Source organism: Colletotrichum lupini, chromosome 5 (assembly GCF_023278565.1).
Source record: "Colletotrichum lupini chromosome 5, complete sequence".
In the NCBI taxonomy this organism is placed as follows: Eukaryota; Fungi; Ascomycota; class Sordariomycetes; order Glomerellales; family Glomerellaceae; genus Colletotrichum; species Colletotrichum lupini.
Window position 1 is genome coordinate 2,594,398 of NC_064678.1, and position 20,244 is coordinate 2,614,641.

General features: G+C 54.6%; 6 protein-coding genes across 6 annotated transcripts; 5 read left to right on the forward strand and 1 right to left on the reverse strand.

Annotated features, from left to right (window-relative positions):
• Positions 1–89: 89 nt before the first annotated feature.
• Positions 90–2,615, forward strand: CLUP02_10169 (uncharacterized protein; the record flags this gene model as incomplete). Its single annotated transcript, XM_049289145.1, has 11 exons — positions 90–161; positions 219–444; positions 495–829; positions 911–961; positions 1,072–1,124; positions 1,220–1,320; positions 1,379–1,476; positions 1,529–1,721; positions 1,808–2,030; positions 2,090–2,383; positions 2,474–2,615. 11 exons carry the CDS (start codon positions 90–92, stop codon positions 2,613–2,615), a joined length of 1,788 nt encoding a protein of 595 aa, XP_049146290.1.
• Positions 2,616–3,105: 490 nt separating this feature from the next.
• CLUP02_10170 (uncharacterized protein) lies at positions 3,106–3,411 on the forward strand (the record flags this gene model as incomplete). Its single annotated transcript, XM_049289146.1, has 1 exon — positions 3,106–3,411. The coding sequence occupies one exon, from the start codon at positions 3,106–3,108 to the stop codon at positions 3,409–3,411; it is 306 nt and encodes a 101-aa protein (XP_049146291.1).
• A 1,225-nt stretch (positions 3,412–4,636) lies between these two features.
• Positions 4,637–7,282, forward strand: CLUP02_10171 (uncharacterized protein; the record flags this gene model as incomplete). Its single annotated transcript, XM_049289147.1, has 3 exons — positions 4,637–4,732; positions 4,806–5,185; positions 5,245–7,282. 3 exons carry the CDS (start codon positions 4,637–4,639, stop codon positions 7,280–7,282), a joined length of 2,514 nt encoding a protein of 837 aa, XP_049146292.1.
• A 1,428-nt stretch (positions 7,283–8,710) lies between these two features.
• On the forward strand, positions 8,711–10,331 carry CLUP02_10172 (galactan 1,3-beta-galactosidase; the record flags this gene model as incomplete). The annotated part of the gene is made up of 4 exons (XM_049289148.1): positions 8,711–8,803; positions 8,911–9,342; positions 9,447–9,616; positions 9,698–10,331. 4 exons carry the CDS (start codon positions 8,711–8,713, stop codon positions 10,329–10,331), a joined length of 1,329 nt encoding a protein of 442 aa, XP_049146293.1.
• Positions 10,332–10,478: 147 nt separating this feature from the next.
• CLUP02_10173 (glycosyl hydrolase family 31) lies at positions 10,479–13,374 on the reverse strand (the record flags this gene model as incomplete). Its single annotated transcript, XM_049289149.1, has 3 exons — positions 10,479–12,276; positions 12,331–13,077; positions 13,193–13,374. 3 exons carry the CDS (start codon positions 13,372–13,374, stop codon positions 10,479–10,481), a joined length of 2,727 nt encoding a protein of 908 aa, XP_049146294.1.
• Positions 13,375–15,824: 2,450 nt separating this feature from the next.
• CLUP02_10174 (uncharacterized protein) lies at positions 15,825–19,866 on the forward strand (the record flags this gene model as incomplete). The annotated part of the gene is made up of 7 exons (XM_049289150.1): positions 15,825–15,944; positions 16,002–16,288; positions 16,436–16,545; positions 16,600–16,664; positions 16,739–17,898; positions 18,105–19,147; positions 19,199–19,866. 7 exons carry the CDS (start codon positions 15,825–15,827, stop codon positions 19,864–19,866), a joined length of 3,453 nt encoding a protein of 1,150 aa, XP_049146295.1.
• Between the last annotated feature and the right edge of the window lie 378 nt (positions 19,867–20,244).

Here is a 20,244-nt window from a genome sequence, read left to right on the forward strand (position 1 = left end):
CAGCCAAACTCATGTTCTAACCACAAACGCAAGCGTAACTGCCGTACCTCGAGGGTAAGGTTAGTAAGGTAAGCCCAAGTATACAAAAGATGACATCGCCTATTGTTCCCATTTCTCGCCTATCGCAACTTACGAGCATCCTATCCAAGTCTTCACGGATAGTCAGTCGGTCCAGGCCTCCCGGTACATTCCAAAGATGACATCCCAGGACGAACCAGACAAATCAAGACTCCTGCAAACGCGACAGATACCCCGAGGCAGGTCGCGAGGCAGATACACGGCGCAATAGGCTAGCAAGTTACAGCAGCACAGCAGTCTCGCAGCCAGTACCTTGCCTGTCTATACCGTGGCCGAAACAAAACCGCAGGGACGCAGAATGTTTCCCACTCCACGCAATCCCGTATACTTGCGAACCCCGCCCAATCTCGGCCTTTGAAACCGACCGTCCGCCCACGACTCTTCCGGGACGTGCAACTTTGGGGGCCTTCCATTAGGCTTTGAGGCCATGTTCCTTGCTGGAGGATCCCGGGAACCTGCACTAGAGCCAGGACCATTCTCGAACCTCTCTTTTCGCGACAACTCCAATCGAGGCCGTCAAACCTACACTGCGAGTACCCACGCGACAGCGCCGCAGCAGTTCATGGGTGCGGATAGTGCCTCTACCTCTGCCGCACTACCGTCTGCCCTGACAGACGCCCCGCTCTCTCGAGATGGTCCCTTCAAAAGAACCAAAAGACCTCAAAGTCACAGGTTCCGAGCGGAGACCGAGGCCGAGAAACACTCAACAATCTTCTACATATTACCATTACCCATGGTTCGAGGTGCGGAAGTGCCCCACCAGATCTTCGGCTACTTTGGGCCCCGATGACATGCTCGTGCTGCCACGGCCTTGGCTTGTTTCTGACCACAGAAGAGCAGCAGCCCAGTCTTCCCCGCGTCTAAGCAACTGCTTATTCGCCATGTCCGGTGTATGTTCATTCGAAGCCCCTTTGTCGATGGAAATTGTCTTTCGGATTTTTACCATTTGACTTGGCTGCAAAACAAACGATAACATGCGTTTCTCACTTGCAGCGAAGCAGCTGTCAGCCTGTCACCACGCACGAGAACTTGCCAGCAGTATCCTAGTGACTACTGCGCACCCCGTACAGCAGGTATTCCCACACTCGCTACTACTGATGCGGACAGGGGACCCCTTCGGATGACCACACCCATACGTCAGCAGTGCCATCAGCTTTCAGCTTTGCATGTGCCGCCTGGCTGCGCTAGCTCCCATCTCGAGCGTTGAGGTAACCCACCGACCCAAGATGTTGATTGGTTATGGTGTGTTCTTCTTGCCGAACTAGAAGCTCGAAGCCTCATTCCCGCGTGGCTGTGCAAGGCTTGGGCGAGTTCCCAACCCTCTCACTCGTCAGTCTTGCTTTTGGAGCTTTCGAACTTCAGTGTTCAGAGCCTTTGTCGCCACTTGGAAGCGCTCGCGTGACAAAACACGGTTCTCCTGGTTGTCGATTCCTGGGACGGTTTTTGATAGTGCTTCTTGGCAATAGAATCCCAACCCGCTCATTTGCTGGGTTTATTTCAGAGGCACGAGAGAAAAGGCTTCACCAGCTCGATGGGAAAGTTGGTCAACGCCTCTTCGGAGGCCCATTCATGCCCGACTCCTAGAGTCTCTAGGATTTGTGGACTGGTAAAGTCCACTCCAGGCGGCCTGCACACCGAATGCCGTGATCCTTGACCGGGCCCTCCGTCCCGTATCAAGGGTTCGCTTTCTCCTCTCGTCACTTGTGTCCGCCAACGTGTATCTTCTCAGACGCAGACTCTTACTTCGGTCATCGTGTTGAGAACATGGTACTTTTCATCCGACTTGGCAACGGAAGATGCGGGCCCATGGCGACTGACTACTTCGACTGCGGGCGTCTTCCGTGTCTCCAAGCTCCTTCCTTGGGGCAATGTCGTCAACCGGTTATTTACTGCAACCTAGGCATGCCAGCGGCCAGATCATGGTGGAGCAGAAGATCCCATCATCCCATGAGGTCCTCGGGGCCGGCGTGCTGTTCATCACATTCGGCGTTCTCGACCAGCAATGAACAAGAGGCTGGGAGAACCCGGAGAGAACGGATCAACAAACACCGGGTGCCTCCTTGCTCGGGCCCCACTTATCGGCCCGGGGCAAGCCGCGCCCGGAGCTCCCACAACTGCTGACCTCAGCAATGTTTTCAATGGACCCAGGTCGGGAGCAAAGAGAACAGACAGAGTCATACTGGAGAATTATTGAACCTTCAACAGGTCATCAAGCCGTAAAGATCCCCTCTATCGAGTCTGTAGCCAAGTCCATGCCCGGCCTGCTTCGTCTTGGGAAACCATTCCTCATGCCTGGAACAAATACGTCCATATAATACCTGACTAGGTAACGGGCCCTAAAAGTTAAGATAGCATGCGTAAGAAGGCAATTTAGATTTGCGACAATTCGTCTCAGCCTTGCCGCCGCAATTGCGATGGTCTCAGGCGCGGATGACGAGATAAATCCTATTTCCACCATGCCCTTTGCGACTTCTTCACGCTACTGGCATTGCTTCACGGCCTGGACTTGGCTACAAGCGAATATCAATATTGCATGATCCCGCGCTTGTATAAGCTCCCAGCCCCCGACAGCTGTATTCCCTGCTACCAGGGAGGGTCCTCCCTTCAGATCATCAATTACCGAGGCCTGAGATGCACTTGGTGGCACAAGGCGAAGCTGCTGGGGCTTTTTGGGTGTATGTGCGGCAGTACCTAGATGCAGTCCTGAGAGCGCGATGGAGTATTGAAGTTCATAGGTAGTAGAGCATCCGTATATATAAGGATAGGTAGCCTGCCTGAGCTTTTGGACGCGGGGCAATGTGTTACACGGTGTGGATGTCCTGCACAACGCGGAGGCGGACGATGAGGCCCAATAGCGCAACGCGTGGGCTGGAAAGTGTAGCTGACGGAGCAAAACAGCCGATAGGAGGCGGATGCAATGGAAGCTGCTGAGACTCGATCGTGCAAGCTCAATTGGCCAGCTGCAAAGGGGGATGGAGTGAGGAAGGTGAAAAGGGTCTGATGTGGTGGGACTAGAGGCCTGCAGCCATGCCTTCCGACGCGGGTAGAAAGTGTAACTTGGGAATCAGCCAAGCAGAAGGTGTTCCCTCTTTCGCCATTGTTATGCTGCCATGCTGCCACGCTGCCCAGTCTGTCGGTCAACCCAAGCCTGGACTTGACATATTCTCTCTGGCGGACCTCGCGGCGCTGCGGCGCTATTCGCCAGTCGACCGTCAGACTACATTAGCCGACCTGACTGGGCTGCCACGCCTCGTGTGTGGCGGCGGTAGCACCGATTGGTATCGTGCTGCAGTGGTCGACAAGACACAGACAGACAGATTTGGATGGGCATGAATCCAATGATGATAGGGGATGAGATGTGTAACGGATGACAGGTGGCAGGGGCCGTGACCAGGCCAGCTCAGGTCCATAAACACACCCGACGTCAAAAGTCAATTGTGTCGAAGCTGTATCCGTGCTAAACGCCATCATTTTCTTACTGGGCTTCGTGACCTTGAGAGCACACAACCAAAGCTCAGAATGACCTTGAGGAACTGCGGGAGATGGGCGTGAGTGAGTAGGTGAGTGGTGGGAGTGAGATGTGAGGGAGCGGACTGGCGTGGCCTTGGACGTGACGTCCGAGGCATGCCCAACGGAGCTGCCTTGCAGCACAAGGTTGTACAGGTGGCACCAGTAAATGGCAGTGATTCAGGCAGGGTGCATGAGAGAGACCAGTTATCAGGTCTTTTTGGACGCCTAGCAGCACGGCAAAGGTGTGAGGAGGGAGGGGCAGTCGAGGCGGCGGCGGCGGCGGAATGAGGGGCACACACACATTACATACCTTAGTACACTACACTCACCGGGCAGACACCACACACACTCACACCTCACACACGCGAGGTGGTATACTCAGCCCAGTCAATCTGCATGAGTTGTATACCTAATACCTTACAGGTTGCCCAAGAACATACATGGAGGACGAGTGACGGGGATGTTTGATGTCTGCGCAAGGTGAGAAAAGTGGCCGCCATGGTTTTGAGCTTGGCGGAATTACCAGATTGGAGTGAGCCGAGATTGGACAAGACAGAAAATGATTCAGCCAGGAACAGATGATGAAGCCACTGTAAGCAGGGAAAAAGAACAGCGCTTCATGACATGATGGGGAGTGAGTGATTGGTTGAGTGAGGTGCATCTCAATGTCGGAGAGAAGTCACCGCCAGCGCGAGGTGAAGGAAGGAAGCTCCAGTGTGCTCCACTCTCACTTCTGCCCGCCTTGCTGCACGGACCACCAGCGAGTACCTGGTGAGCCTTGATTGGCCCGTCGCAGAAGAGGCAGGATCGGCCCAGAGCCTTTCCACCTCTTTCCTGCCTTTCTCCCGCAACGAGGCTGTATGTAGACTTCCTCGGTACCTCTTCTGACCCCCCCAATTATCACTGCCCACGACAATTCAGCCATCGCCCAATTCCTCCAGTGCTTGCCTTCCAAAACTTTCCCCCTCCATTGAGCGCCTCCATGATCATAACGCAACTCAATTCCAAACCGCGTTTGTACAAATTGTCTTCCCATTGACAACTGTAGATGGAACAACCCCAGCCATCCAAGAAGCGGCGGCTTATGCCAAAGGAGTCGCCGTCAAATCACACCACACAACCGGCTCCTTTCCCCCATGAATCGGTGAGGATTCTGTTCTGCGCTCCCGTAGCTTGATTTGAGCTGCTGGAATTAACCGTCTCTTGAACCCATTCAGCCTCAGCAGCACCCAACCCAGGAGGCCCCTCCAGCCGAACGCCATGACTTCGAATCCTTCGCGAGGCATCTTCAAGATGCTGCCATGCTGATCCAGCGCCAAACCGAGCGCGCACCCTACGATAGCGTTTCTGTGCTTCTACTGCGCTGGGAGGAGGATACCTCGGTCGAGGCTGATTTGACGGCTTTGGAAAACATACTACGAGACCGATACAACTACCAGACGAATCGATGGGCCATCCCGACCGTACCCAACCCCAGCATCAAGCTTGGGGTTCAGATGGCTTCTTTTCTCGAACATGCCCGACCAAATCACTTGCTGATCATCTACTACGCCGGTTATGCATATGTTGGATCAGATAACCAGCTCTACTGGGCTTGGTGAGTCGAGAATCTACTGCAAAACACGTCTCCGCACCGTTCTGACCGCCCTTCCATAGCAATATCCGAGAAGATGCCGCAAAGCTCAAGTGGGATGGTGTACGCTGCCTGTTTGAAGATGCTCAGTCCGATATTCTGTTGTTGCTCGACGCCTGCTCCGTTCGTGATATACCCGTGTCTGGAAGCCATGGCATCAAGCAAGCCATTGCAGCTGGCGGTCCTGAGCAGAATCCCAGAGAGGCTGCGGGCAAATCTTTCACATATCACTTGATTGAAGCTTTGCACAAGCTGAGCATCGCGGGCAGACCATTCAGTGTACCGAGGCTACACGAGGAGATTGTCCAGTTGAGGCAGCAGGAAACCGCACAAGCAGCTAAACTCACAAACGGTGCCACCAAAACTCCGCCACCATCACCGCAACTTCCCATTTGCTTCACACTTACACCTGGAAAAGGTCAAAGTCTGAGCTTAGCTCCCTTGCCTGCTCGGGCGGGTCAACAGCAATCGCCGCGCAATGGGTCTGATGGGGAATCACTGTCGAGGGATGTGCGCGAAGACCAGCTCATTGACCCTGAATCTGTTGCTGATTTACGTTTCGATGAGCCACGAGTGCTTGTGTGCACCACATTCGTGGGAGATGCCAGTCCAGACATGTCTTTCTTCAATGGCTGGCTTCACAACACGCCACCCTTGGCTGCCAAGATCGAGGTTGAGGGAATGTTTCTCGGTCCGCCCACCATGCTTCTAATATCAATGCCCCATTCAATATGGAACGTCGTACAGCACGATAAGGTCTGCTGTTTCCTGGGATACATCACATCACATAACATGATTCACCTGTACCAGAAGCTCAAAGGCTCTGCCGGGATCCCTAAAGTTACAGCAAAGGAAGTCGAGGACGGACGCATCTTGTTGGAAGCGCGAGAGCTGGCGGCAAGTACACCATCTATGCACCAGCGCTCATTAGACAGCAAAGACGCATCTTTCCACGAAACGGCGAACCGCGTCGAAACCACGCCGGCGAGCGTGCCGTTTGCAGCGGCTGCCGCTGCTGCCGCAGTTGTTGATGGCAAGGACGATGTTGAGGATTCGGCCGAGATGCAGGAAGCGGCAGAGCAGCTGAAAGCTCTCAGCCATGTTCGCCACTTGAGCGATGAGGCACCGCCAGCCGTGGAGCGGCAACGTACGACTCTGCCAGATGGGGCGATGCCTGCAAACCACGAGGATACCGGTTCATCCCACGATGCGAATGAGTCTGGTGCAGACGACACGATGCATTCGATTGACATGAGTACACCCAATGCGAAGGCCAAGCATCGACGATCCTTGCAGAAAGCGACACCGAAGCAAGAGACGAGGTGCACGTTATGTACTCATGCTCCCTTTAAGGATTCGTCGTCACTGCGCAAACATATTGCGGCCGCGCATACAAGGCCGTTCCCTTGTGCCTTCTCGTTCGCAGGCTGTACGAGCACCTTTGGCTCCAAGAATGAGTGGAAGCGTCACATTGCTTCCCAACATCTCTGTTTGCAATACTATCGGTGCTCGTCCTGTCCACAGAGCACAGTCGAGGGCAAGGGCAACGAGTTCAACCGGAAAGATCTCTTCACCCAACATCTTCGTCGCATGCATGCACCTTTCGCGATCAAGAAAGCCATTGCCAAAGGAGACAGTAAATTGCAAGTTGAGTGGGAAGGTCACGTCAAGGAGATGCAGACAACTTGCCTCGTCACACGCCGGTCGCCACCTCAGAGGTCGGCATGTCCCAAATCAGATTGCCAAGTCGTCTTTGAAGGGCCTGGTTCTTGGGACGAATGGACAGAACATGTTGGCAGACATATGGAGAAGGGTGAGGGCCAGCGACTCGGTGTTGATCGGCTGCTGGCAAAGTGGGCTTTTGAAGAAGGTATCATCGAGCGGAAAGACGACGGCGAGTATCGTCTTTGTGCCGGAAATGGCCCTGGCAACGGTGGTGGCCCTATCGGTGGAGACTCGAAAGACTCGATATCGGTGGCATACCCTGAACCGAAATTGGATGTTGAAGAAACAACTGAGGCCAAGGACACTGCCGAGGACAAGATGGAAGTGGACGGCTAGCGTGTGAAAACGGAAACTGACGTGGGCGTTGCGGATTCTTTCCTTCGACCTTATATGCTACGGCGTCATCAACGATCGGAAGGAGTTTAATCGGATACGACTGACATGAGACACATGAACGACTTTCATTCTCTTTGACCATACTTTGCCTCTCACTGGCTCAGAGCTCGCCTGCTTAGCGATGATGGAGTAGCCAGTCTCGTTGAGTTCGTGTTGCTAGCACCAAGTGTGGGAAAAGAATAAGGAATCAAGAGAACAAAATGGCAGAAAAGACCTTAGCCAAGAGAAAAGAAACCATCTTGAAGATCAATGCACCGTGCCTGTACGATCCCCCAGTCCCCGTTTTCTCTTCAACCGTATCAATCCTATGCAGTTCGTCTGATCTTCTTCAGCCCGGCTTTGCAGAGCGGGCCAGCCGAGAGGAGTCCGGGGAAGAGAGTTCTGCTAATCAATGATGACTAGTCCGCGTGGTGGTGTTGCAAATCACCAAACCAAGCTTTTGAGAGCCACCCGGAGCGGGCCCGGTACTTGCCCGGTAGTTCGAAGCCCTCGGTGCTTCACCTGAACCCGATTCCTGTAGATCCGCCGATGCCCGATGCGCATCGGCGCGCCTGGTTTGGCGTCGCAGTCAAAATGCGGGGAAACTAGCTTTGCCCCTGGCCTTGAATCGTCTTGCTTACCGGTGCCCCTACGTAATTATACACCAGGCACCGTCGGCGTCGGGCACGGAGGCTTGTTGAAAAGGTATGGCTTCCCGATGGAGACGCTGATGGTTGTGCACATGACAATGATATTGATTAGTGACATGAACCACTTCTTTCGCCCCCCTCCCCTCCCCCTCTTCTCTTCCCTCTCTCGGTCTGAACTGGGGCTTGGAATTTTGGAAGCGCTGAGGGGCGATTGGAAGGATTTCTTAATTGTCCGGCCGAGTTAGCCGCTTCTAGCATCGTTCACTTGATCGTGACGGCGCCTGCCCCCCGGCGGCGTGGAGAAAACGGGGACCGGGACACGAGGAGAAACTAGGCCGGAGTAGGCTGGAGGAAAGCTTGTGAAAGCTTAGGAAAGCTTAACTGACAGGGCTCCTCTGAGATGCGCTCGAATACACGGTATTTGATTGACATGGGGATCCCGGAGCCGGCGGGGGTGGGAACGAGATTGGGTGGGTTGTATTCGATACTATGGATAATTTGGGAATGGACAACGGCGTTGCGATGGTTCACGGATGGGGCTGGCGATTGATGTGTTCCGGGACGAACGGACGATATGGAGGAAGAGGGCAAAGTATATGAAGACCGGGGGAGGACCATGATCTCAGGGCGTGTCTGTTTCTTGGCTCCTTGTGTCTGTTGGCGAATCTTCAAGCCATTGAATTGGTTCACCCACACTTACACGCACTTTGGCTTGACAAGAGCATTGAGTGTCTTCACGATGCGTCTGTTCAACGGCCTCGCCTCCCTGCTCGCGGGCGCGGGCCTCGCGCAAGCCACGCTTCAAGTCGTTTCCGGCGGGACATGGTCAGCGGTAAGAAACAGACACTCCCCCTCTCCCCCTCCAGCATCCTTCTTCCTTCAAATCCAGTTCCATAGAGAGGCGATCACCCAGTTAATTTCTGTCATGATACAATCCAGACCAACACAGGCCGCCACATCCAAGCCCACGGCGCCGGCGTGACAAAAGTAGGCTCGACGTACTACCTCATAGGTGAAGACAAGACCGAAGGGTCGGCTTTCCAGAACATCAACTGCTACTCCTCGACCAACCTCGTCGAGTGGACCTATGTCGGTGCCTTACTCTCGCGCACCACGGCGGCGGGCGACCTGGGGCCCTCCCGGGTCGTCGAGCGTCCCAAGGTGATTTACAACAGCGCGACGAAGAAGTACGTCATGTACATGCACATTGACAGCAGCAACTACGGCGAGGCCAAAATCGGAGTCGCGACGAGCGATACGGTGTGCGGCAAGTACACGTATCTTAGTAGTTGGCAGCCTTTGGGGTTCCAAAGTCGTGATATTGGGTTGTTTCAGGATGATGATGGGTCTGCGTATTTGTTGACTGAGGATGTGAGTTCTGAGATTACCTATTGGATCCCCTTTAACTTGCTGTCTTGACGACGGGGGATGAATGTGAAAGATAAGCTGGAGACTGACAGAGTCAAACCCAACAGCGACCCAATGGTCTCCGAATCAATGCCCTGAGCTCGGATTATCTCAACGTCACGCGCAACGTCTACCTCTGGCCCGATCACATCGAGGCCCCCGCCATCTGGAAGAAGAACGGATACTACTTCATGTTTGGAAGCAAGCTTACCGGCTGGGACCCGAACGACAACGTAACGTTCTCCCTTCGCTCCCCACTTCCAAACAAAGACTGACATACTCTCCTTCAAGGTCTACTCCTACGCAACCTCCCTCGCAGGCCCCTGGTCTTCCTGGGCAACCTTCGCCACCGTCGGCTCAAAGACGTACACCAGCCAGACGACCTACATCCTCCCGCTGGGCGACACGGCAATCTACATGGGCGACCGCTGGGTCAGCACGAACCTCATGCGGAGCACCTACGTCTGGCTACCCCTCGCCATCTCGGGCACCACAATCACCCTCGCCGACCGCGTCAACTGGACGCCCAACGTCGCCGCCGGCACCGGGCCGCGGGGCCCAGCGAGACGTCGTACGAGGGCGAGTCCGCGACGCTCGCGGGCGGCGCCAAGAGCGTCGCGTGCACGGGGTGCAGCGGGTCCGCGGCGGCGGGCTACGTCGGAGGGTCGGCCGGCGGGAGCGTGACGTTCTCCGGGGTGAGCGTGCAGGCTTCCGGCAAGACGACGGTGCGCGTGAAGCATTTGAATGGCGACACGAGCCAGCGGTGGGGCACGGTGACGTGCAACGGCGTCTCGCAGACTGTTGGCTTCCTGCCGACTTCTGATGGGAACACGCCCGGGAGCAGCTCCGTGTTCTGTAGCCTTACTGCTGGGTCTGCAAACACCATCAAGATTGCCAGCTCGGATTCGTCATGGGTTGCTGACATTGACCGCATTTTCGTGCCGGTCAATTAGGGGTAGAGTGTCACGAAAGTTGAAGAAGTTGTGGAAGACATCATGAGAATGGTGTAGGCAAGTGAAGTTAGTCATATTCACACAATAAATATATATATGAAGAAAAGTAAAAACACCCCGCTACATCCAGGTGACTCATCATCCATCTCAGTTGAGCTCGATCACGAAAGGTCCAGTCAAGGCGTACTCGACAGCAACCGTCTTGATGGTCTCCTGTCTCTTCGCAGGAGTACCTCCACTGAGAAGCGTAACCTTGGAGACCTTAAGCGGCGTCGAGTACTTGAATTCGCCATCCACGGAAACCTTGCCATCCTTGTAATCAAAGGTGACGAGCGTGATACCTGCCTGTTCCTCACTGACACCATCGTCGAGATATAGCTGGCCCTTTGCAGTGCCATCCCTGCCAGCCGCAATCAAGAGCTCAAAGTTCTCCTCACGCAGCTGCTTCGTCGTCATGGTGCTGTTCGCGCGCAGAGGCAGCACGGTGCCGCCGCGGATGAAGAGCGGGATCGTGGTGTAGTCCTTGTCTGTCAGGGAAATTGTGGCACCGGTGCCCTGGATAGCCTCGTGGGTGTACCAGTCATAGAAGACGTCGTCAGGGAGGTAGACATCAACTGAAGTTGAGTTCTCTTCCGTCACGGGCGCGACGAGAATGGCGTCACCGTAGAAGTACTGAAGGTCTAGACCGAACGTCTTCTCGTCCTCGGGGTAGAGGTAGAAGAGCGGGTTGATGAGCGGAGTGCCGTCCTTGGTCTGCTGGTACAGGGCAGTGTAGATGTAGTCAAGCAGGCGGTAGCGGATGGCGATGGCCTTGCGAGCGCTGTCAGCCACCGTGTCCCAGCGATAAAACTCCTGCGAAATACTGTCGATGGAGTTATGGTTACGGTAGAATGAGGAGAAGGCGGCGAGGGCGGCCCAGCGCGCGCAGAGCTGTTCGTTGGTGTTGTCGCCGAAACCGCAAGCATCGGAGCCGACCATAGGCACCTGATACACAGCAGCAAACTGCATCAGCTGGGAGATGGAGACGCGGTACTGTTGCCAGTTGGAAAGGTTGTCGCCGAGCCAGTGGCCTACATGCTTTCCGACGCCGGCGAATGTGGAGCGGGTGATGATGAGGGGGCGAAGACCCGGACGGCGGGCTTCCATGGCAACTCGGGAGGCTGAGGACATCATGGAGCCGTAAAGATTATGGGTATCGTACATGGCCAGGCCGTTTTGGTGGATCACGTCCGTGTTCACGGTCTTGTTAGAAATACCACCACGGGCTGCGTTCGACTCAGTGTCCCAAGCGGCCTTGTTGTGGATGGCGTACTTGGGGAAGAGAAGATCGCGGTCGGGCAGACCCTTCTGATCACCGGATGATTGTCTCTCGGCGAGCACCAAATTGTCAAACGTCTGTCCGGCGGGCACCATTCTAGGCGACATCTGCTTTCGAACGAGGACATCAGATCGCTTGGTCTGGTTGTTACCGCAGTCGGTTCCAGGAGGTTGGAAATCGCAAGGCCAGCCGGGGAGAGGTCTGGGGTTCTCGCGGACGGCTGGGGGCTCGGGAGGGAACCCAACAGCGGAACCGTAAGGATCGTCGCAGGGGAAGTAGCAGGGGAAGTTTGACGGCTCGTTCATGTCGATCCAAAGGGCATCAATGTCGACTCCCTTATCGGCCGAGAAGAATTGAGCAAACTCATTGTTCCAGAAGGAAGTGATGTTCTCTGCGAAGAAATCAGGGAACACAGTAACACCAGGCCAGACGACGCCGATCCAGACGGAACCGTTGCTACGGAGAAGCCAGATGTTGTCGTCAATGCCGCGTTGCAGGGTGGGTGATTCGACGTAGGCCACTGCAGGGTCTACCATGACGATATAGTGCTGATCATTTTCGTGAAGCTTGTCGACAAGCTGGCGGACCTTGGCCAGGGGGTAACGCTCAGGGTCGAGAGAGAATACTCTGCGGGTTGTTAGTCTAGTTGAAGGAGTACATAGCATGTTAATTATCGCTTACCTTCGCCTGTCCATGTAATCAATGTCGGTCCACATAGTCTCGAGGGGGATCTCGGCGATGCTGTAGTTGTAGACAACCTCAGCAACGTCAAAGACATCGCGGTATCCGTAACGGCATTGGTGGAAACCTAGACCCCAGTATGGCATCATGGCTGGCAGGCCGGTAATCTGAGCGTATTGCTGGGCCACCTCGATGGGAGAAGGACCGGAAACAAAGTAGAAGTCGAGGACTCCGCCGAGGGTGTTGTACTGAAGATATTGCCCAGACTCCTCCGTCTTGTTGATGAAGACGTCCATGCCGTTGGAGTTCAAGAAGAAGACTCCGTGGGTGCCATTCTTGCGGTGCTCGTAGTAGACGGGGTGGTTACCATACAAATTGGCACCAGAGGGAATGCCGTACGAATCCTGGGACCACAACGTGCGGATGTAGTCAGTCGTGTTCAGACGGAAGGGATCCGAATGCTCGCCCAGACCGTACAGGTTGGGGTTCTCGGGCAGCTTGGTCCGGAGGCGGAGGTACTGGCTTTCAAAGACGATGTTGGCTCCGGAAGTGTCGAAGAGAACCTCGCCTGTGTCGGAACGGCTCACGCTGAAGGAAAAGGGGTTCTCGGTGTAGTTGAATTGCAGCTTGGATTCTGCGATGGTCAAGCTGGTGGCCTCGGGGCGGGGAAACACAGAGTTGGGGATCTGGTACACCTGGTTCGCGGCATCCTGGATCTTGACGTGGAGACGGGTATCTGCAGTATGTCTGAGTATTGGTTCACAAGGCACAGGAATGACACGGGATGGCTATGAAGAAATCGAGGAACTCGCCAGTTTGATATTCGACAGTCAGAGTCAAGTCTGTCAGATCGGTTCCGTACGCATTGCATGCTTCACCGGCCAGCGACAAGTCTGCTGTCAATCCAGTCGAGGACAGCTGGACGTTGGAAGCCTTGTAGCCCGGGCATTTCGAAAGCGCGTCGTCGCTAGGATAGTCTCTGCGGATCACAGCAGCTGAAGCTACTGCGCTGAGTAGTCCGAGGACAGAAAGCTTTCTCGCCATGTTGACAAGCTTGGCAGAGTATGGGCAAACAGGGCAAGAGAAGCTTGGACAACAGTCCACGACATGGCCCAGTGGCGGACTTTATACCTGGTGTCGCTTTGCAGATCAAAGGACCTGGTTATGCATCGTTACATTGGCTGAGAGTGTAAGTTGGAATACGCGACCCCGCTAGAAGGCGGCAACGGACGTCTCCTGCTCTCCAACCGTTCATCCCGAAAGCTCCTGGGTCCCCGTTACCTAATTGGGCTTTCACGCAAAATGTTTTTAGGCGACTTTTGCGGACGGCCCGTGATAGGTGCAGGGCCAGAGCATGAACGTCATCCAGTCTTTCATCTGCAGTGTCCGGAGGTCCCTGGGGGTGCCTGGTCCATGTCGTATTCTCCTGGCGCGTAGCTCGCCAAGGTTCGGGGCCGCTCATTTGCGGCTAGAAGTCTATTTAATTGAATGGCGCGAGCGAGTAATGGAGCGAGGTAAGGCCGTGTCTACCTAGATGAACAGCAGAACAAAAAAGAACAATGCAGGAAATATGCGGTATGGGAAGGTCACGCTGTTCATTCCTCGTTCTTGGAATCGACTTCCCCGCAGTCTACCGGCTTTACAGTTGGGAGCTACGGGACTTTGGGGGGGGATGATGATGTGCATCTGCGCCAACTGCAGCGGGGGGACAAGAGCGAGATGGAGAAAACGCATCATGCTAGAGCGGCGCTAGTGTACTAAAGCTTCCTGCTTGCCCGGTGCAAGGGTAGCTGTCTGCATGGATGAGCTGTCATTGGTGGTGTCTGAGGTAGGGAGGGAGGAGCGTTGAAACGACACTATGAAAGCGAGAGAACTGGTCCAATCTTTTCTGTTCATGTTTCGTTTGTTTCTACATACAGTACTCCGTACGGATACCTTACCTTGCAGTGGCCTCCGGCTTTTTAGCATGGGATAGGACAAGCCCGGCGGGATGGGGTGCCCAACGGCCCGAATGGGTGGCTTGACCGGATGGCGGGGAAGCTGGAGGCCCCGCATCACCCCGCACCCGCTAAATGATCGGTAGCCCCCGGTAAACCTGGTCCGGCGGCGGAGTCTCCGCAAGCTCACCATCTGATGTCTCTCTTTCTTGACTTCTTCCCCGTTCTTCTCCGCCTGTAGTGTCTGGCGTTACCTCAACTGCTTGCTTCGACCTTGCTTCTCTTCAGGTCCAAGGCTTGGAGTTGACAGCACTCAAAATTGCAATCGGCCGAGATGAGCATGGCCTCGGCCATATTGTCGGGAGGATCTGATGTGCCAAGCGGATGTAACTCCCATGGGTTAGGACGAAGAAGCAACCCAAGGTAGAATAGAATCCATGTTCATCGCGAATTTCAACTACTTTTCTCTAGTCTCAACATTGGGTAACTTCGTCATGCTCTATCAGAGGCAGTTGGCTCCCTCATCTTTCTCTGACTACTTCTGCCAGAAACATCCCTGGTTGCCTTGAAATGAGAATTTCTATAATGTAGTATGAGAAACTGAGGATCGCCAGCTGCCTGATGACACTGGTCAAAAGAAGTCGCGAGTCGTAGAAATTAACGCTTGCTGGGGAACCTGGTTCTTCATTAATACCTTTTTCATATTACAAAAGTAAGTAGTGCCACGCCCTTAAAAGGTGTTTGGGCCGCCCTGTAGTCTCAAGAGTCCCGTAAAGTACCCTCTTCTGCCTGTCCATAACAGTGAACCGGAAACTGTAAACTCTAGCTTTTTGTCAGTCTTGGTAGACGATGGTTTCATATTGCACCATTGATCTGTACGCTTACTTGGCATCTCGCTAATAATCATTCATTGAACCTCTCAAAGAATCTTCTGTTTGATGTGAAAACCAGCTTGAGATGCGATACGCAGTACCAAGGCTTCTCTTATCTCTTCCCAATAAAGCCACCATCACTTTCTTACAAAGCTACCTCCCCCCAAGACTGGCAGTGCTTCTATGTGCCTTTAAGAAGGCATGAAATATCCTAGTGATGTAATAACCTGCGAGGGACTCGGGTTTCCTTCGGCCACATGCTTGGATAGAATTCTTCGACTTCGTCGGACATGACATCTCATTAGTATTACAGATTCTCAAGACCATCTCATACATGGTGGCTGAGGTGGTCTACAGACCACTATACTCATGCCGTGTGGTCCCGAATCACGACAGGCAACTGTTCGAGAGCCAGTCTTGACGCCCCGATGCTATCTTGGTGTTCAAGTACTCTGGTGATATGGTCCTCCAAGGCAGCAAAGGAACTTGAATCGATATATGCCTCCTGAATTCCCATTGCAATTAAGCTCCATAAAGAGACGACCAGCTTCCACAATCATGAACGACGCTAAATCCCCTGGGGCATGCCTAAGTATCTCACGCTGAGCTACATGGCGAGAGCACCCGCCTCCATAATGACAGACTGTAATAACTCTTCCCGGAGAATACACAACTAGGCCCAAAGATGAGGGCACCCCGCCTCTATCATAATGAACAACAACAGATGCTCCCGCAGCGAGTTCAATCCCCTTCAAATGGACCCTACGAAAGGAGCACCCGTCTCCATAAAGATAAACAGAATGAAGTTCCCCCGGGGCATATCTGACTAGGCCCCACGACGAGGGCACCAGCTTCCACAAAGGTAAACAACAACAAATCTTGCTCAAGCATACCCGAACCTCTCTTTCCCTTCTTCCTCACCTCAATGAAGCTGGGTCAAAACATCATCAACCTCTGTCGTCAAGGGAAATCCATCCTTCGAGTAAGTTTGAGATACATCTATCTCCATCAACAAGTCTTTGCCATTCTGACGATACATTCCCGAGCAGCAGAACTTCTACTGGCGATTGCTCTAGTCTTTTCGACTATTTGTGCCAGTACGCGAGCTCATCAGACCTTGATTTACCTCGAGCGAACGGCTTCTTTCGCGTCTAGCTAGGTATCATTACCTGCCAGCAGTTATCTTTCTTTTCCCCCTTCCTTGCCTCTCTATCGTGGTGTCGAACGCGATTCTCAGCAACGCTTTGCTTGAGGATTGAGCTTTTCTTTTTTTCTCTCGACCGAAGTCCCATCAAGTTGCTTCGCTTTCATCGAAGGATATTCTTCTAGCCCTCCCTCGTCTGTGTCCACCATCGACTTACCGAGCTTCCCGACTCTGAAGATCGATCAAGCCGACACTCTAGCCGGTAAGTTTCAGTTCGACTTACCCATTTACCTTCAGCTAACAGTTATTTAGCTAGAGCCCATCCTCAAAGTCAAATTTGACTACGGGTTCCCCAAAGAATACAGAGCAAAATGGCATCTCGTGGCACTGATGAGAACGAGGGCCTTGGCGATGTCCGCCGCACTCATTCACCTGCGACTGATCCTATGCCCCAGGATCCCTTCGGTGACCCTGATTCTGACTCTGAGCTCGGCGAGTTGCCCAGTGATGAAGAAGAGGAGGACCTCTTTGGCTTTGGATCTCCGTCGGACGAGCTTGATGAGTTGCCCAAAGACACTGAAGAGGACCTCTTTGGCCACCCAGAGAGCGCCGATGACGAAGGCGAACTCACCGAGTCGCCTGAGGATACCGAAGTGGACCTGTCTGACTATTCTGAGGACGACGCTGAAGTCCAACCCATTCGCGAGTACCAGGAGCCTCTGCCTGCCCGCTTGGCTCGCGAGCACGACCGTTATCGTGCCAGCAAGAAGGTTGCCCAGGGCACTGATGACAAGCCCATCATGAAGTCAGTCCAAGGTTTGGATGGCGCTTACGAAATGGAGCCCTCGGACAGCTCTCATGACCCGGCTGCGACCCCGACCAAGCCAGCCCATCATGCTGTGAAGACTCCGCGTACGGCCAAGGCTCCCCGTATCTCTGACGGAGCTCATGATGGAAAGGGCACTGGTGCGAAGAAGTCCGGCCCCGGTATTGCCAAGGTCCTTGATTTCAATCCCAGCCCCAAGCACTACCTTGGTCTCGGCAAGAAGATGAAGAGTGATGCTAGCCCCGAGGCCGACTCTGCTACGGCCATCGGCAAGCACGACGTCGAGTGCGGCCCCTCTACCCCCCCTCCTGGCTTCCGCTACGACGAGGAGGGCCACGGCCGCCCGCCTCCTAGTCGCCCTCGCAGCGTCAAGACAGCTCCCACAGTCATGTTCGCCGACACCGACGTTGAGGATAACTCGCCGTCCACTCGTCGTCAGAAGAACCGCGTCCGTATCGCGTCGGCCTCGAAGTCGGCCTCGCTTGAGCGTCCCTCGATCCAGCCCGCTGGCCCTCGACCCCTTGGCCTCGAGCCTGCGTACTACGAGCCCATTAACGCTGGTGTCCCAACCACCCCGACCAAGGCCCATCGTAAGCGAAGCCGCGATCACTTTGAGAAGACTCTTACACTCGCTGGACAAGACACTGCGAACATGAAAGAGATCATGGCCAATTACGCTCTTGCAAACGGCGAGAAGGCTGACGATGCGGTCAGTGAGGATGGCGAGGGTGACGAGCTCACGCCCAAGGCCTCTATCCTCAACAGCCACATGGACATTGACGAGGATTAGTCTGGGTACCGAATGGTCTGAGAGGAGAAGTGGTCTCAATTGGTCTCATTCGGATTGCTCTTGTTTTAATTTCCACTTGGGCATCGTGCTCCTTAAGGTTCTATCCAGAGAAGGAAGGAAGAACTGGATAGGAGGAAAGACCGAGGGCCCGTCGTTGGCCGTTAGTTGGCTGATAGCCGTTTTGTGCATAACCCACCCAAGATAGTATCGCTTACGTTAGCAGCTCAATCCTCAGTTCACTTGCAAACTTGATCCGCTTAAGTCAATATCTCATCCACCATGGGCGTCTCGCAGCATTCACACCCCCTTCTGCCCCTTCCACCCTCTCCTACCACTCCAAACCCAAAACGGTACGGAGAGCAGATACATCCCACGAAGGAGACCCGTCGCACCCGCACCTAGACACACGCGCGCCAGATAAGCTCCACCCCTCAGAAGCGTCTTGTCAATCAAGGTTGCCTTTTTCTTCTTTTGTGGCAGCAGCGGTGCCGGCGCTGTCACCCCGTTCCCCCGGTTCACCTCCGGGTAAAACAGAGAAGCGAAGCGAGCACGAGAGCAGAGCAACCATCTCACTCACGACAGCTGCCCGCCAGTTGTGCAACCCAACCCACACCCCTCCCACTCGAAAGCGGGCAGAAACACCAAGGGCCATGAACTTTCCTGCCTCAACCTCCAACGACTTCGCCTTCAACCCCATCCTCAGCTCCAACAACCAGTCGCAACAGCAGTCCCAGCAGCAACAGGTCCAATTCTCTTCCCGCCAGCTCCAGCTGCAGCAACAGCAACAACAGCATCAGACTCAACAGCAGCGGCAGCAGCAGCTCCAGCAGCAGCAACAACAACAGCTACAGCTACAACATTCCCTCCCGCCGCCGCAACTTCCTTCGCCTGCGCCGTCCGCCAACGCGCAATCCCTCTCGGCCGCCCAGCAAGCCCTTGCCCACGCGCAGTACCAGCAGTTCGTCCTCATGAACGGAATGAACGGCGGCAATGTGCCCAACGGCATGGGCGGCGTGCCCACCCCTGCCGGTCAGCAGGCCGAGCTCAACTACATCTATGGCATGGTCGAGGAGCTGAGTAGGCAGCTTACGGAAAACCGTCGCGTCACCGAGGATATTGTCTCTGGTCTTGGAAGGGTGCGCAGTCGCGCGAGGACGCAGGGAATGGGCAATGACGACCTCATCCACAACGCTGCAGACGACATTCTTGGTACGCCCTTGCTGCTCGAACACCCGCCCACGCGCACATGTCCCAATTGCTTTTTACCGTAGTCACTGACACATGGCACCTTCTCTTCAGCTCAAGAACAGAATCTCGACACCCTCATCTCCATCCTCTCCGAGTCCCTTGAAAAGGCCAAATACAGCCGCGACGCCAACGCGACACTCCTCAGCCAGTACGCGACAGTCTTCGCCGCAATGCTGAAGCAATTCCACGAGTACAAGGCAAAGCACGTCACCGATGTCGCCGCATGGCACCGCTCGTACCGATCCCAGCTCGCCGAAGCCCGCGCCGAGAATAGCAGACTCCGAGAACAGATCTGGGAGATGCAGGAACGCGCGGGTAAGGCGAACGAGGTGCTCCGCAACTTCCGCCGCAAGTACGACGAGGACGAGACGCGGTGGGATCGGCGCGTGGAGGACGTGGCCGCGCGCCAGGAACTTCGGTTCTGGAAGCGCATGGCCATGCCCGAGGTCAGCGACGAGGACCCTTGCTGGAGCGACGACGACGACCTCATTGACCCGGCGGAGAAGGAGCGGTTGAAGGAGCTGGAGAAGAGAGCCGCTCAAGAACAGCTTTCTGGGAGCCAGCAAATGGGAGACGAGTACTCGCGTCCGCAGTCGCCGGAATCCAGCATGATGGGTGGCGTCCCGATGCAGAGAGATCTAGGAATCCCCATGGGTATGCCCGTTCCGCCACCAAGACCCTCGAGTGCGAATTCGAGCACTGGCTCCTCTGGCCAGTGAGGCAGTACGCAATGCATTTAGTACCTGTTTTATGAAGCATGCCATAGGGATTGTGGTGGCGTAAGGAGCATTCTGGGTAAAAAAGCTTGCTGGCGTTGGGGGTTGCTGGAAAGCAGAATCGCTTGCAAAGCAAATGGGCGATCGCATTATACCTCTTGTGATACTGGCCAAGCACCTTAGCCTTGGTCTCTTTTCACGAATACATTAATGAATGGTTTGTTGAAATGAAACGGAACTCCTACTGAGACTGTTCGTTGTGTACTGTTACTACTGTTACTGTTGCTATTCAATTACTAAGGAAAGCAAAAGACACCCAACTCCGACTGGTTCTCGCCGCACAAAGCCCTGACCGCCACAGTTAGTCGACTCAGCGGTATC